The sequence below is a fragment of the Schistocerca cancellata genome, chromosome 7 (assembly GCF_023864275.1).
Source record: "Schistocerca cancellata isolate TAMUIC-IGC-003103 chromosome 7, iqSchCanc2.1, whole genome shotgun sequence".
Taxonomy (NCBI): domain Eukaryota; kingdom Metazoa; phylum Arthropoda; class Insecta; order Orthoptera; family Acrididae; genus Schistocerca; species Schistocerca cancellata.
This window is the reverse complement of record NC_064632.1, coordinates 340,706,047-340,721,010: the sequence shown is the minus strand read 5'-3', so window position 1 is coordinate 340,721,010 and position 14,964 is coordinate 340,706,047. Positions and strand designations below refer to the sequence as shown.

Sequence of the window (14,964 nt, the reverse complement as noted above, 5' to 3'; positions counted from 1 at the left end):
GCGACGACATTCATCAGCACTCTACTAGTCTCCGAATAATGGTGCAGGCGGTCCATTGCTTGTTCTCGGATGGCAGGCGTGTATCTGAAGGGGTTACGATGTGCCTGGTGCACTCTACAGAGATTCTCCTTTGCAGTGATCAGATGCTAGATGACAAGTATGCCTGCTCTTACGTTCCCATGCAGATCAGTACTGTGCCACTATCACATCTGAATGCCCCACAAAATCTGGATACTGCAACGACTCGATATGGTAACCCAAAATAAGCCACTTTCAAACCCTGCCAGGTGATGATACCACTGTCTCACAGGAGTACATGGGATCTCCGTGTTATTCACAGTGATATTAAACATCTGATGCTGTTCGCGACCCTTATATACCCTGCCAGCCCTGGTACCAAATTAACCACGAGCAACACTACTGTAGTCTGGCTGCTGTTATATCTGTTACAGAGAAATGAACTCTAATCATTTACATACTCGCCGATGATGTGTACATGTCCGAAGGTACACTGAGGTGGCAGAAGTAAAGTGACAGCGATATGCACATATACAGGTGGAGGTGGGAGTACACAAATTATAAAAGGGCAGTACATTGGCGGAGCTGTCATTTATACTCAGGTGACTGATATGAAAAAGTTTTCGGCGTGATTTTGGGTGCACAACCGGAATAGACAGACTTTGAACGTGGAATGGTAGTAGGGGCTACGCGCATGGGACATTCAGTTTCAGAAATCATTAGGGAATTCAGTTTTACGAGATTCACAGCGTAAAAAAAAAAAAAAAAAAAAAAGGCTCTGAGCACTATGGGACTTAACATCTGTGGTCATCAGTCCCCTAGAACTTAGAACTACTTAAACCTAACTAACCTAAGGACATCACACACATCCATGCCCGAGGCAGGATTCGAACCTGCGACCGTAGCGGCCACGCGGTTCCAGACCGAAGCGCCTAGAACCGCACGGCCACACCGGCCGGCCACAGTGTCAACAGTGTGGCGAAAATAATAAATTTCAGGTATGATCTCTCACCACGTACAACGCGGCCTTCACTGGACGACCGAGAGGTTGTGTGTTTGTGTAGACTTTTCAGTTCTAAAACACAAGCAACACTGCGTGAAATAACTACAGTAATCAATGTGGGAAGTACGACGAACGTATCCATTAGGACAGTGGGGCGAATTTGGTATACATGGGTTATGGCAGCCGACGACTGACGCGAGTACCTATGCTAACAGCAGACGTCGCCTGCAGCGCCTCTGCTGGGTTCGTGACCACATCGGTTGGACCCTAGATGTCTGGAAACCGTGGCCAGGTCAGATGAGTCCCGATTTCAGTCGGTAAGAGCTAATGGTAGGATTCGAATGTGGCGCAGACCGCACGAAGCCATGGACCCAAGTCGTCAATAAGGCACTATACAAACTGGTGGTGGCTCCATAATGGTGTAGGCCATGTTTACGTTGAATGGACTGGGTCCTCTGGATGTTAGGGCGAACGACTGAATTTCATGGATGATAATACCCATAACTGTTCGCAACTGGTTTGAATCCCATCGAACATTGATGATACATAATCGAGAGGTACGTGCACAAAATCCTGCATCGGCTACACTTTCACAATTATAAACAGCTAAAGAGGCAGCATGGCTCAATATTTCTGCAGGGGACTTCCGACTTGTCGAGCCCATGACACGTCGAGTGGCTGCACTACGCCGGGCAAAAGGCTGTCCGAAACGATATTAGGAGGTATCCCATGACTTGTCACCTCAGTGTACAGTGACATCCAACAATGTCTTCCGAGTGATTCACTTTTTCTAAGGTATTGTATCAAAAGTAAGGCAGCGTATCTTGAAGTATCAAGTAACGTACTAACGTGGATCTCTCTGCACTATGAACCAATTGCGTAAGGGAAAAATTTAAGGTCTGAGCTGAGACGTTTCATCACACTATAAAAACAGTATAGCCACTTGTTAAAAAATAAAAATGCAAGTGGGCATGTAAAAATCAGTATCTCAAATAATAATAGTATAAATATTAGCAACCTTTGAGGAAAGAGGTTGGAGGGGACGCAAAGTAGTAGTTGTCTTCCAGTTTCTAAAAATTTCACTAGAATATTCTTCCCAGAGATGTTGTAATTACAAACAGCTCCATAATTATGATTCTAAAGACAAATTTTAGTATCGAAGAATTTGTTAACTGTTCACTATCTACACGACGGCGAATTCGTACGTCGAATCTGTGTGGATCTCCAGCAGTTAACTACCAGTACTGTACAGCTTTCGCTGGAACTTGTCATACAATTTAATTGTGGGTAATGCATATCTGTTTGTAACTACCGGTACCCTACAGCTTTCACTGAAACTTTTCACACAAATTTTGATTGTGGGTAATACATATCTTTATAAACGGCCTGCTGTGTGTATCTTGCTTAACAATTAGTTTGCTGTTTTATTCTTCATTGTTGCTGTCGCATAGGGCGCCAAACAATGTTGTCACAAGCGATATCGTTGCAATTGGTCACTCGCCTCGACGCCGACACAGACGAGTGATTTTCCATGCAAGCCTGCTTTGGAAAGTGAACTGATTTGTTTAGCAACAATGGCAGTGCATTCCACGAATACTTCCAACAAGTAAGTTAAAAAAAAACGGAATTTTAATTTGTTAAACTTGTTTTAAAAATGCTTTTCTTGGGAACTATAGGTTACTTTACGGAATATATCACAATTTTCACAGACGCTAAGTGGGTTGTGTACATCTTTCCAGTGTCCTAATAAAAATTCGTTTCTCATTTATTAGTCCTCAATTCCTTCGTCATTCATTAATCTTGAAGCGTAACACAATATGTTTGTGGTCTCGGTGTGTCTATAAAACTGTTGTCAATAGCGGCACTGCTGATTACCACAACCCTTGTTATAAAATGTATTTAGGGAGAGATTATATGAAATTACAAGGGATTTGAGTATAGCTGTTTAATTGATTTGTAAAAACATTTAAGCCAAAAGTCCCCTTAATATTACAGGTACGTCATTCTGTTTCGACGTTAAAAACTGTAATCACTGCAGTTGTTCCGTGAATACCTTAAAATCACCCCATAGGTGCCCAGTAACTATTGATATGAACATTCGTTGAATTTCTGCTTTTACAATACACATATCAATATGCTATCAGTGCACAAATGGTGCGTGTCAACGTTTTGTATTGTATCTTAATATAATGGCAATTTCAGTGAATTCGCTTCTCAGCGTGATTCGTGTGGCTCCTGAATATTTATGTATTCTGACGTAAACTACTTAATGTGAACAAGGCGAAACGACACTACAAAGAAAACAATCACGCTTGGTAATTAGACAAACTAACAACCGCATTGCCACGCATCGCATCGTGCGATCTGCCCACACATGTGCGATATCCGGACCGATTGCACGACATGGCGACACATAGCTCAGATCCGTCGCTCTTGGGTGGGCCCGTTAATAGTCGAGGAAAAGGGCTATACAGCTCCATTTTCGGTATTCACTTTAACAGTCCAAGCGAAGTGAGGTGAAGGCAGAGGCTCTGGCTATAATTAACAATGCTTGTAAGTCGAAAACAATAATTTGAGTACATAATAACGAGAAATATGAGGGGGAGAGCGCATTTTAGCACTTTCGTTACGGGAAGGTAAGTTCGGGTTTTCAATATAATCGCCCTGTACTATTTTGACAAACTTTACCTGAATGATTTCTGAGCGCCTTATTGGCATGTTTGATGAACGCTTAATTCTGGACTGCAAAGCTGCAGCTGTTAGAACCGCTAGTTTTTCGCAGCAGACTTTTCAGGGAGACCATATGCAGTGGAGCTGCATTTAGCTCATAACGTACTGACTTGGCTCTGAGGCTAAAGTGACTTTACTGTGTTCTGCAGTTCTTCCATTGTGGGCTGCTGCTCAATGATTTCTCTGACGTTTGTCAAAGGTGAATCCATTCCAATGGAGGGCGCATCTTTGATACTGCCAGCCACTTGTGCTGGTGAAACGTCAGAAAAATCATTAAACATTGTATGACGAAAGCCAGGAGGCAATACACCAACAAGTGACTACAAAAACATTTTATATGAAGTCTCCACTCCTCTAACGACCCCTCTTTTACTTTAACCTATGCTCCTGATAAGCTCACAGAATTAGTGCACAAATGAAGCACAACTATGCTTTGTTTATGTTACTCTAATAACTCTCAATTCAAAAGCAGGTCGTAACAAAAAGTCAGTGTTTCCGTCTACTGTTCAATGAATTCCAGCTGTTTCTTCCCATTCAGTTTACAGAGTTCCAAAACCTGATGGAACGATATTATACATAGCAGCTTGCCTCGAGTCCTACAGTGACATTTTTTATGTGAAATTTCTTATCTATCATCAAATTACTGCTGCTCATAGAAGTATAAACTTCTCGAAACTTCATTTTGCTTCACCTGTTTATCTTTGACAAAAGACATGTCTTCCTGAGTCATCACTTCCACTGACTGACTGCTGTTACACTTTCACTGACTGACCATTGTTTCATCTACAACTGACCACTTTCGTAGATGAAAATGTCTGGGCCTTTTCTTTAAGGTAGTATGTTATGGTGAAGCTTGATCGCAGTCACGATTTCACTGTTGATTGATTTCGCTATAACTGACATCAAGCAAAGTTGTGTACATATAAAGTTTCACATAGTCCTCTAGCCTCTATACAGTGTGAGCAACAGATTTTTTTCATCCCTTACTTAAAGAAATGGATTTTTTTTTAATGTAACCATTAACTTTTGGCACCTAACTTCTCAACTGCTAACATCACTAAGACTGATTTTGCTTGTTATAACATTATATTGCTTTGATATCTGTCTCCATTTGCATTTAACAAGGACACTATGTAATACAGTAAAACCTTGGTGGCAGGTGACCAAATAGAACAGAGTTACATTGCTGATAACATTTCACTGGTACACATCATTTTGTTTGCTGAATGTCATCTAAATGTACAAACATACTCTGCAAACTACTTATGGGGTGTGGTGGGGGTTTCCTTGTACCACTACTAGTCATTTCCTTTCCTGTTCCACTTGTAAACAGAGTGGAGGAAATCGACTCTGTGTGCCTCTATATAAGCCTTAATTTCTCTTATTTTCATGGTCCTAGTGTGAAAGGTTTGTTGGCAGCTGTAGAATCGTTCTGCAGTTAGCTTCAAACACCAGTTCTCTAAATTTTTTCAATAGTGCTCCACAAAAAGAACATTGCCTTCCGTCCTATGATTGCTATTTGAGTTCAGGCAGGATATATCTTAGTACTAGTGTCTTGATCCATCCTACCGGTAACAAATGTAACAGTTCACATCTGAATTGCTTTATGTTGTCGTTTAATGCTAACTGGTGGGAATCCCAAACACTTTTAGCAGTACTGAAAAATGGGACACTTAAAAGCAACGTCAAACACACATACGAGGTGGAATCCAAAATTTTTGGGACTGGTGCTGCTATCTGGAAAGTAGGAGTAGTAGATCTATGCACCGATAGGTGACGAGAGCTGCATATATGATGAGTCATTGTGTGGAGCTGGAAGGACATGTTGCGTGTCCATAGTGATTTCCGTAATACTCTGTGTGTGGTGTGTGGCAAACAGAACGGCAGACCTTTGTCAGACTGCATCTGATGATCCAACTTTCTTGTCACGGGTTATCACCGGCAATGAGAGCTGGGTTTATGGTTATGACCCAGAGACAAAGCAACAATCGTCCCAGTGGAAGAGCCCTGGCTGGCTCTCGAAGACCCAAAAAAGCGAGACAGGTGAAGAGCAAAGTGAAGTGAACATTGTTTTCTTTGATACCAAGGGAACTGTGCACAAAGAATTCATCCCACCCAACTAAACAGTGAATTCCACATACTACTGTGACGGCTCTGTGAAAACATGCGGCGGCGCCACCCGAACTTTGGCGTCAAGGGAACTGGCTGGTGCATCACAACGCGCCCTTTCACACGTCCTTGCTCACCAGGACCTTTTTGGCAAAATGCAACATGGCGGTTTTACGCCACCCACCGTACTCGCCTGTTTTGGCACCTTGCGACTTCGCGCTGTTCCCAAAACTAAAATTCAAGTTGAAGGGCTGTCGGTTCGACACTCTAGAGAGGACTCAAGAAGCATCGCTGGTGGTGATAAACACCCTCAAAGAACAGGACTTACAGAAAACATTTGACCAATGGCAGAAGCACTGGGACCAGTTTGTACTTGCGGATGGGAACTACTTCGAGGGTGATGGTGACAATTAGTCCAAAGGCAAGGTTTTCAACAGACGGCAGCACCAGTCCCGAAAATTTTGGATAGCACCTCATACCTTAAAAATTAAGAATTTTTTCTATCTATGATTCACATTCTTTTAAAAAAACCTTTGTCATCTAGGAGTAGTATTAATGCTTAAATTGATACACACTATTCTTGTCTTTGATGGGAAAGGGAAACTAAAGTTTCATCCACTCAGTGAATTCACCTGAAGTGGTATGGTGGGACCCTCAGAAACCTCTCCAGATGACGATGAGTTTCTCTACTAAAAATGACAACATTCATAAACATAATAAAATTTGATCGTCCTACTCAGACAAGTCATTCCGCTCAGCCAATAGCCTTGTCAAAGAGAGCAGAGGAGAGGACAGAGGTTCACACTCGGGCCCTTGGAGTGGGAAACTGCTCTTAATGGGAAGAATGAACAATGATCAATTGCATGAGGATGCAGAAGTCAATGGAAACCACTGCATTCAATAAATGTAATGTGTATCCACAGGTCATTTGGTCTTTCATTGAAAAAATGTCATGATGATCACCCCATTATACACATGGCAAGTAATAGAGGATGTAAGTTGCAAGTGCTACTCTGAGATGAAGAGGTTGGCACAGGAGAGGAATTTGTGGCGAGCCACATCAAATCATTCAGAAGACTGATGACCCAGACCAGTGAGTTGGAACAAAGATGATTAAAGAAAAGAGGTGGCCAATGAATGCTAAGTATACTTAACAGAAACACTTTTCATGAAAACAAGGTTCTGAAGACACACACTCACTCACTCGCTCACAAATAGCAAAACAATGATGAATAACGCACTTCTGCTGACGACACTGAGAAAAGATTACATATAATCCTGAGAACAATGGAAGGTAAAGGAAGTTCACTGACATGGCAAGGCCAGTGGGAAATCCAAGGCCCCCCCAGACAAGTTCTCACTATTCACAGCAGATTTCACACAAGATGCCCGAATTTCTCTCTCTCGTGTATGTGAAGTGCAAATGAATATTATAGCCTGAACAGGCCATAGTTGCAGAAATTTAGAAAATTAACACTGTGACGTGTCTACTAATCACAACTATAGAACAAGTTCAGAGTCACTGTGAATTAAATTATATATATTTGTGTATGAAAAGATTAATTACTTACTTATTTACATTACTTTCAATTACATATATGTACCAGCAACTTTTATTTTATTTATTTTTATTTTTTTTACATTAAAAAAAGAAGACAATTTTCCTACTGTACTTTCCATTTCCTCAGCACAGTACAGAACAGAACCTTGGACACCTTTCTACACAAAATTTTAGTGCTATGGGTTTTCAGTTGCCCAAATATTAAACAAAATTTTTGTTTTTCTGCCAATGCCTGTTATATTCACACATTTCACAGCACTGGAGGGAAAAAAAATAATTGGAAAAATATCCATTTGAAAGATAATCTACATCTACATCTACATTTATACTCTGCAAGCCACCCAACGGTGTGTCGCGGAGGGCACTTTATATATATAAATAATAATATTAGGATTCATATGATAAGCAGATTAAATTTACTGTCAGTAGATCAGCAAACGTGACACCTCGTTCCATCACACTAACACGACACTGAAAGTATAACTGGCTGTTGGGTCTCATGAAGCAACTACTTGCAATAGAATTGCTGAAGGTTTTAGATGATCAATCATCTTACAGTAACATTGACTCAGCTATAGTGCCTGTTTAAAAAAAATGTAAATAACCAATGTGCAGGAAACCCCCATCCATTTTTATATTAACCTTCCGCTAATTAAGTAAAGCAGAGAAGTCTTCTCTGGCAACCACTTTGCATTTTTTTTTTTTTTTTCACATTTAAAAGCATTGGTAAATCTGAAAATCACACTATTTAAAAAAAAAAATCAATCCTGAAACCTAAATGCTTATTTTTATAGTCTAGCATAGATTGGTTGAACCCACCTATACCAAATGACAGCTTTGGATGGCAATAAGAGATGATTGTGGTTGTAAGACTCTCATTTTGCAGCTAGCCCATTCACAGGGGGTTGGGACCAGTGGTAGTACAGGGATGGGCTTGGACAGAGTGGTGGGTGGTCAGACCACTGCTTTCACAATGAGGGCAAGAATTCTGGGTAAGGAGACACGTGATAGGTGAAGTGGTGGCAAAGGACCCTGTAGTACTTTAGTTTTATTATTATTGAATAAAGAGGCAATAACTTGTTTAAACTAGCATGTATCTGTCAGAGTAACCTGGTGAAATCTAATTTGCCTAAAAAACCCAATGATGTTATCCTTTGCATTTTGAGGAAATCTGTGATTAATTATAGTTATAAAGCAGGTTATTTTACTTACCTTTTCGTTGCACTATTAGCCGCAGAAGAGGCCGTGCATTCAGTAAAGCACGTCCCAGATTATCATCATTGTTGATGGGAAGCAGGTCTCCATCACGTGGATCAGTGTATGAAAGCAGAAATGGGACGTCTGACAAATGATGTAGTCGTTCCACTAGCTGACGAAAGTCGTCATACCGACGCATCTCATCCCGGCTAACTGAGAAACGGCGGAACTCAGCATCAAACTGTCAATGAAAAATATTTTCTATGATGGAAACAATCACTACCTCTAATATGACAACATTGGAAAATTAAATAGGAAGCAAAACTAGGAGGAACTTATATTTCCTTAATAATCAGTAACTGTGAAATAACCTTTTTCACAATAGTTTTCATACATCCTGTAACTTGCTGATGTAGAACCTGAGTAGGCTGGTGGTGAAAAAATAATATCTGATTAATCCTGGGGTCTCTAAAACTAACTCCAAAGGAGCAAAAAATTTCTACAAGTTGGGTGACTTAACCCAGACATAGTGCTGAACACTTTTTTCATTTTATTATGATCATAGCAAAGAAGGTGTGCAACAGAATCTATCCTGTTTAAAATCTTTTCACATAGTAAATACAAATGTTTATTATGATACTTGCCACTAGGTAAGTTTATACTGTCTTGCACAGAAGAGCAACTTCCAAACGAAGTCAATAGGCCAGGAATATAAAATAGGATGGGAAGCTGTGCAAGTTAGTGAGTTGTGAAAGAATTCAGTCTTTTCTTGAAACTCAGTAGAACTAAATACCAAACAAGCTTTTTGTACCACAAAAAGCTCCAAATTAACATTGAACAACAGAAAGTCCAGGTCGGAATGTCAACAATTATGGAAAGGATAGATTGCTACTCCCTGTAAAGACGCTTCGAGCTGCAGTTGACACAATGAAAAGACTATTACACTTTTCTCTCTCTATCACCCCCCCCCCCCTCCCCCCCCCACACAAAACTGTTATCCGCGATTGCTCAGGTCAGAACAAATTTATGTCCCCTCTCCCTCACTTTACACTGCTGTGTATGGTTCTATTTGGATGAGGTATTCCCTTGCTCCGAGAACAGCCTCACCTAGTCGGATGTAAGGGTACAAAAAGTTTAAATAAGAATTTGAACCAAGCAGCAACTTTGTATTTTTTGCACACAGATAAAAGCTCTCTGTGGAGAGTGCCATAGCAGGAAATCATCCTAAATTGTATTATGATTTTTGGCTACGGTATATTACAATTGCAGCTTAAGATATGATACTGTGAGAAGAAACTGACAGATTGATAGGCCAAACTGAAACAAGATTTCTGGAACGAATGGCATTCCTTCAGAGGTATTGAGATCCTTGGGAAAGCCATCATGACAAAACTATTCTATCTCATATGCAAGACCCATAAAAGACAAATGAAATACTCTCAGACATCATGAAGAACATAATTACAATCCCATAGAATGCAACAGCTACTGACATACCAATATTACTGACCCATCAGTTTTATAAGGCATGGTTGCACAATATTGGCAAATTATTTTGAAAAACCTGGTAAAAACCAACCCAAGGGGCGATCAGTTTGGGTTCCGATGGAAAGTAGGAACACACAAGGCAATACTGACACATCTTCTCTTAAGAGAGAGGTTGAAGAGAGGCTAATCTACATTTATAGGATTTGCTTATTTAGAGATATGGTTTCGACGATGTGGACGGGACTTCACTCTTTGAAAGTTTGAAGGTAGTAGGGATTAAATACAGAATCAAAAGGTTATTTACAACTTGTACAAAAACCAGCCTGCACTAAGAAGAGTTGAAGGGCATGAAAGAGAAGCAGTTCCAGTAGCTGAGAAGAGAGTTTGGCAGTGTATATAGCCTATTCCTGATGTTATTCAATCTTTACATTGAGCAAGCCGTGAGGAAAACCAAGGAGGAATTTGGAAAGGGAATCAAAGCACAGGGAGAAGAAAATTAAAACATTGCAGTTTGCCTGTGACATTGTAATTCTGTCAGAGATAGTGAAGGACTTGGGAGATCAGTTGAATGGAATGGATATAATCTTGAAAATATGCTATACAATGAACATCAACAAACGCAAATAACATGAGGTTGAGAGAATTAGATTATTAAATCCAGACTGCTAATAAGAAGTGAGGAATTTATGAAAAATAGTTATTCGTTAACGTAAATACTTTAGTAGATCTTTTCTATTGGTATTTGTCTACAGTGCACCAATGAACAGTTAGGACAAGAATACGATAAGAAACTTTTGAAATATAGTGCTACACAAAGATGATGCGGGGGGTTACATAATTAGTGAGGAGCCACTGAATAAAATTAGGGAAAAAAGTATGGCCCAACTTTAACTAAAAGAAAGGACTAATTGACAGGACATGTTCTGCAGCATGAAGGAATCATGAATTTGGTATTAGAGTGAAGTGTAAGAGGTGGGAGAGGGGGAGGAGAGGAGAACTGACAAACTGTATGTTGGTTTATGTCTTAGGTTCTTTTGCCAATGTCTGTCTGATGATTTTTATGACATTTCACCAGCATGGGTGGGTGGCATTGTCAAAGAATCACACTCCATTACTGGTAGTGGACTGGAGTTGAGCTTGTGGCTGCAGATTATATGTACCTGGTACACCAACATCCAAGAGCTTTTCAGTGGTCATCTCCTGTGCGGTTCTCCTCTTGGTACCTGCAATGGGGCTGCAGTACATGAATCCAGGATTGGTTCACCTTGAGGCTTTCTTCTTTCTAGTTGAAGCTATTCTCATGTCTTTGTATTTTTATAGTTTCTCTGAACAAACAGTTGTGACAGCTTGTCTACAGCAATAACTTCTGTGTTAGCAAATTTTATTATGTGATCAGACTCACACAGTGCTCGTGCTCTACCATGATGGATTTCTCCACCTGCCACAAGATACAATGCCACTTATGTTCTGTGATCCTGGTGTTAATTGATCATCCAGTCATTCCAACATAAACTACTCTGCACACGCATAGTATGCAGTTTATTCCTGACATTGCAAGTGGGCCCCTTTTCTCTGTTGCAGATCTGAGGGACTCTATGATCTTCTTTGTTAGTTTATAAATAGTCCGTACGCCATGTTTGCACAGTATATGGCTGATTCTGTCCATCACTCCAAGTGTCGCATCTCTCATCTGAAGTGCCGTGGCTCACATATTCGTCTCGCTCGCATTACAAGCAAGATGAGTATGTGAGCTGCGGCACCTCAGATATGAGATGAGATGCAACACCTGGAAAGTGTTCTGAGGAACAATGGGTACTCCACCCGTTACACAAAGAAGTGTAACAGAGTCAAGCACTTGGCAAAGTGACATATCAAAAAAGGAAGTGTCAGATACAGCCTTTCTGCCATACACTCCCAGAGTGATGGACAGAATCAGACGTATATTGGGCAAACACAGCATACAGACCATTTTTGAACTAACAAAGGAGATCAATGAATGTCTCAGATCAGCAAAGGAGTAAAAGGGGCCCAATTGCAATGTTGGGAATATACCACAAGCCATGCACATGCAGAAAAAATTTATACCGGAATTACTGAATGATCAGTCAACACCAGGACCACAGAACATAAGCGGCATTGCAGGTTGGGGCAGGTGTAGAAGTCGGCCGTGTCAGAGAATGCGCTGTGTGAGGCCAGGTACAAAGTAAAATTCACTAGCATGGAATTTCTGGCTGTAGAGAAGAACTGTCAGCTGCTTGTTCAGAGAAGCTGTAGAAATACACAAACATGTGAACAGCTTCACCAAGAAAGAAAAAAGTCACAACGTGAACATATCATTGATTCACATGCTGCAGCGAAGGACTGTTGCACATGGCAAGAGGAGAACCGCACCAGAAATGACCACGGAAAAGCCCTTAGATGTTGGCATGCAAATACATCCTGTGGCCATGTGCTCGGCCCCATTCCACCACCAGAAACAGAGGGTATATCTTTGACAATTTCAGCCACTTGTACTGGCAAAACATCAGAAAAATCATCAAACCAGGGTCGGCTGAAGAACCCGAGACAGACAACAATAGAAAGTTTTCAACAAATGGCCACAAAAGCCTGCTATGATAGGAGAATTGTTAAGGGCGATCTAAACGTTACTACAATAAGCTTGCACAAGATAGGTAAGTGGAGAGCGGCATCAGACCAGTCTTTGGGCTGAAGACAATGACAACAACACTACACATAACCTAAATCTACATTAATAAGCTATAAAATTAATACTGAGTAACAAAAATTTTATCATGCAGTGTTGTTAATCAATGTTAACGAGATTAAATATATGGTCCATATTAATAACATATGTCATGACAACTATCTTCATATGAATAATTTTATATTAGTATTTGTGGGCATTACATCTCTTACACACACAAGAGACATCCAACAGTATGCAGCTGCAACTTTGTGCAGTAAAAGGACATTCTCTCTGTCTCTTGCTAAGTGTTACGTTAAAGGCATATCTAATGAATCAATATTTTCCTTCTGCACTGCATTCAAGTCAGTTATTTTCAATTATATTTATTTTTGCAATAATTTGTTCACCACTGACCACACAGTAATCTTCTTTATAAAATAATTTATTTTTGTCACCGAAACACAATTGAATCCTTTCCTTTCTGTCCCTCAAAAATTACATTTGACACCGGGAAGGGGGGGGGGGGTAATTACTCCCAGATTGGGAACCACTGATCTACAAGATGACTTTCATGGTCTCGCTGTTTATTTCAACACATGTGCCATCTGGATTCTCCTCCCTAACACCAGTTTATCAAAACTATGCGGATGGCAACTGGCATTGTGTGTGCTTGGTTGTTGCCACCCACCTTGCCTAAATTTATGTTAATTTCTTTGGTCTCAGCATTTCTTTTCAGTAACTATATTTTTCTTTGTTCTCTTTTAGTTTTTTATACATTTTATTTTCTGACCCATCTCCCCCAACTCCAACCCACCACCTGTCTACCATGTATAATGCACTTAGCTTTTCACTCCTATTAACTTTTGCACAATGTTTTGTCAGTCATCTCTGTCTTGCTTATTATCCTACCTTTTAACTTCAGGCTCTCATGTTTTAAATCTTGTTTGCTGCAGTCCCCAACAATCAGTCTTTCCTTCTTACCCCCTCCAGTAAGTCTCCCTTGATGAAGGGTTCTGGGCAGTTTTGTCATAGCTTTCCCAATTCCTAAACTTCACCAGTCCTTTTCCTTCTTCCCTTTTCTGTTTCCTTCTACCCTTTTGCTGGAAGAGGGAGCCACTTTTGAGTGTGTGTTTTTTCTTCCCTCTTGCTACCACTTGGTGAGTAGATTTTTACCCATCCAGTCATATTCCCTTCTATTGTGTTATTCACCTGATAGTATGCAGAGTCTGCTTTCTTAATTTTATTAGCCCCTCTTGTTTTATTCTCTCATCACTACTTAATTTGGTGCCAAGACATTCAAAATTATCCACTTTTTTCCAACGGGCTTTCCATTACAGAGTATACCGAGTTGTTCTTCCTGTCTCTTCTGTTTTGAAACACACTTTGCTCTTATCTGCCATTTCCTCCCTCTTCAGTTCTTCATGCCATCCCATTACGGCCTGCTGAAGTCCTTCTGGTGTGTCAGTCGCCACTACTGTATGTACTGCACAGAACGATTTGTGCAGATGGACTGTCATCGTCTCCTCATTCCAAGCTTTGTTCTGTGGGTTTACCACTTGCATGTTTTTGTTACATCATCTAGAAAGAGGTAAAACCTTAATGGGCTGAGGTTTATCACCTCGCTTGATTTCTTTCTCCATGGACATTTGTCCTGATTCTTCACAGAGAATGTGAACCAATCCCACTGATTGTTCATATGCACTCTTCATGGCACTCATCTTCACTGGTACCCTTTTGCTACCAGTGTTTCCTACGCATACTTCCTTGGCACGGAGTCAAATGCAGCTTTAAGATGGAGAAATGCGAGGTAAAGATCCCAGTTCCTGGCTACGCTCTTCTCCACATGTGTTTCTTATTGTGTGGGTGTGATCCTGTCTGCCACCCTGACCTGAAAGTGGCCTGCTCCTTCACCATATCCTCTTCCTCTACCCTTCTCAGCAGCCTCACCAATGTACAAGTACAAACTTCAAAGTCTATGCTGAGGGGAATTCAACATGGAAGATAACCTTACATCTGCAGAAAGACTTACAATTCCCAAAAAACTGATTCTGGGCCTATAATCCAGCCTGCCGACAAAGGCTTCACGGCAGTGGTTTTCAACTGCATCGAGTAAAATTGAAGTGATATCAGGTGTTCCCCAGGGAAGCGTCCTGGGACCTTTGCTGTTCCTGA

At 40.7% G+C, this 14,964-nt stretch overlaps 1 protein-coding gene across 1 annotated transcript in view; it reads right to left on the bottom strand.

The window, feature by feature from the left end:
• LOC126092054 (partitioning defective protein 6) overlaps positions 1-14,964 on the bottom strand; it is a 152,177-nt gene that overhangs the window by 127,189 nt on the left and 10,024 nt on the right. The window contains exon 2 of the mRNA XM_049907462.1: positions 8,634-8,859. Within this exon, the coding sequence (XP_049763419.1) occupies positions 8,634-8,859 (226 nt within the window). The remainder of the gene's footprint in view (positions 1-8,633; positions 8,860-14,964) is intronic.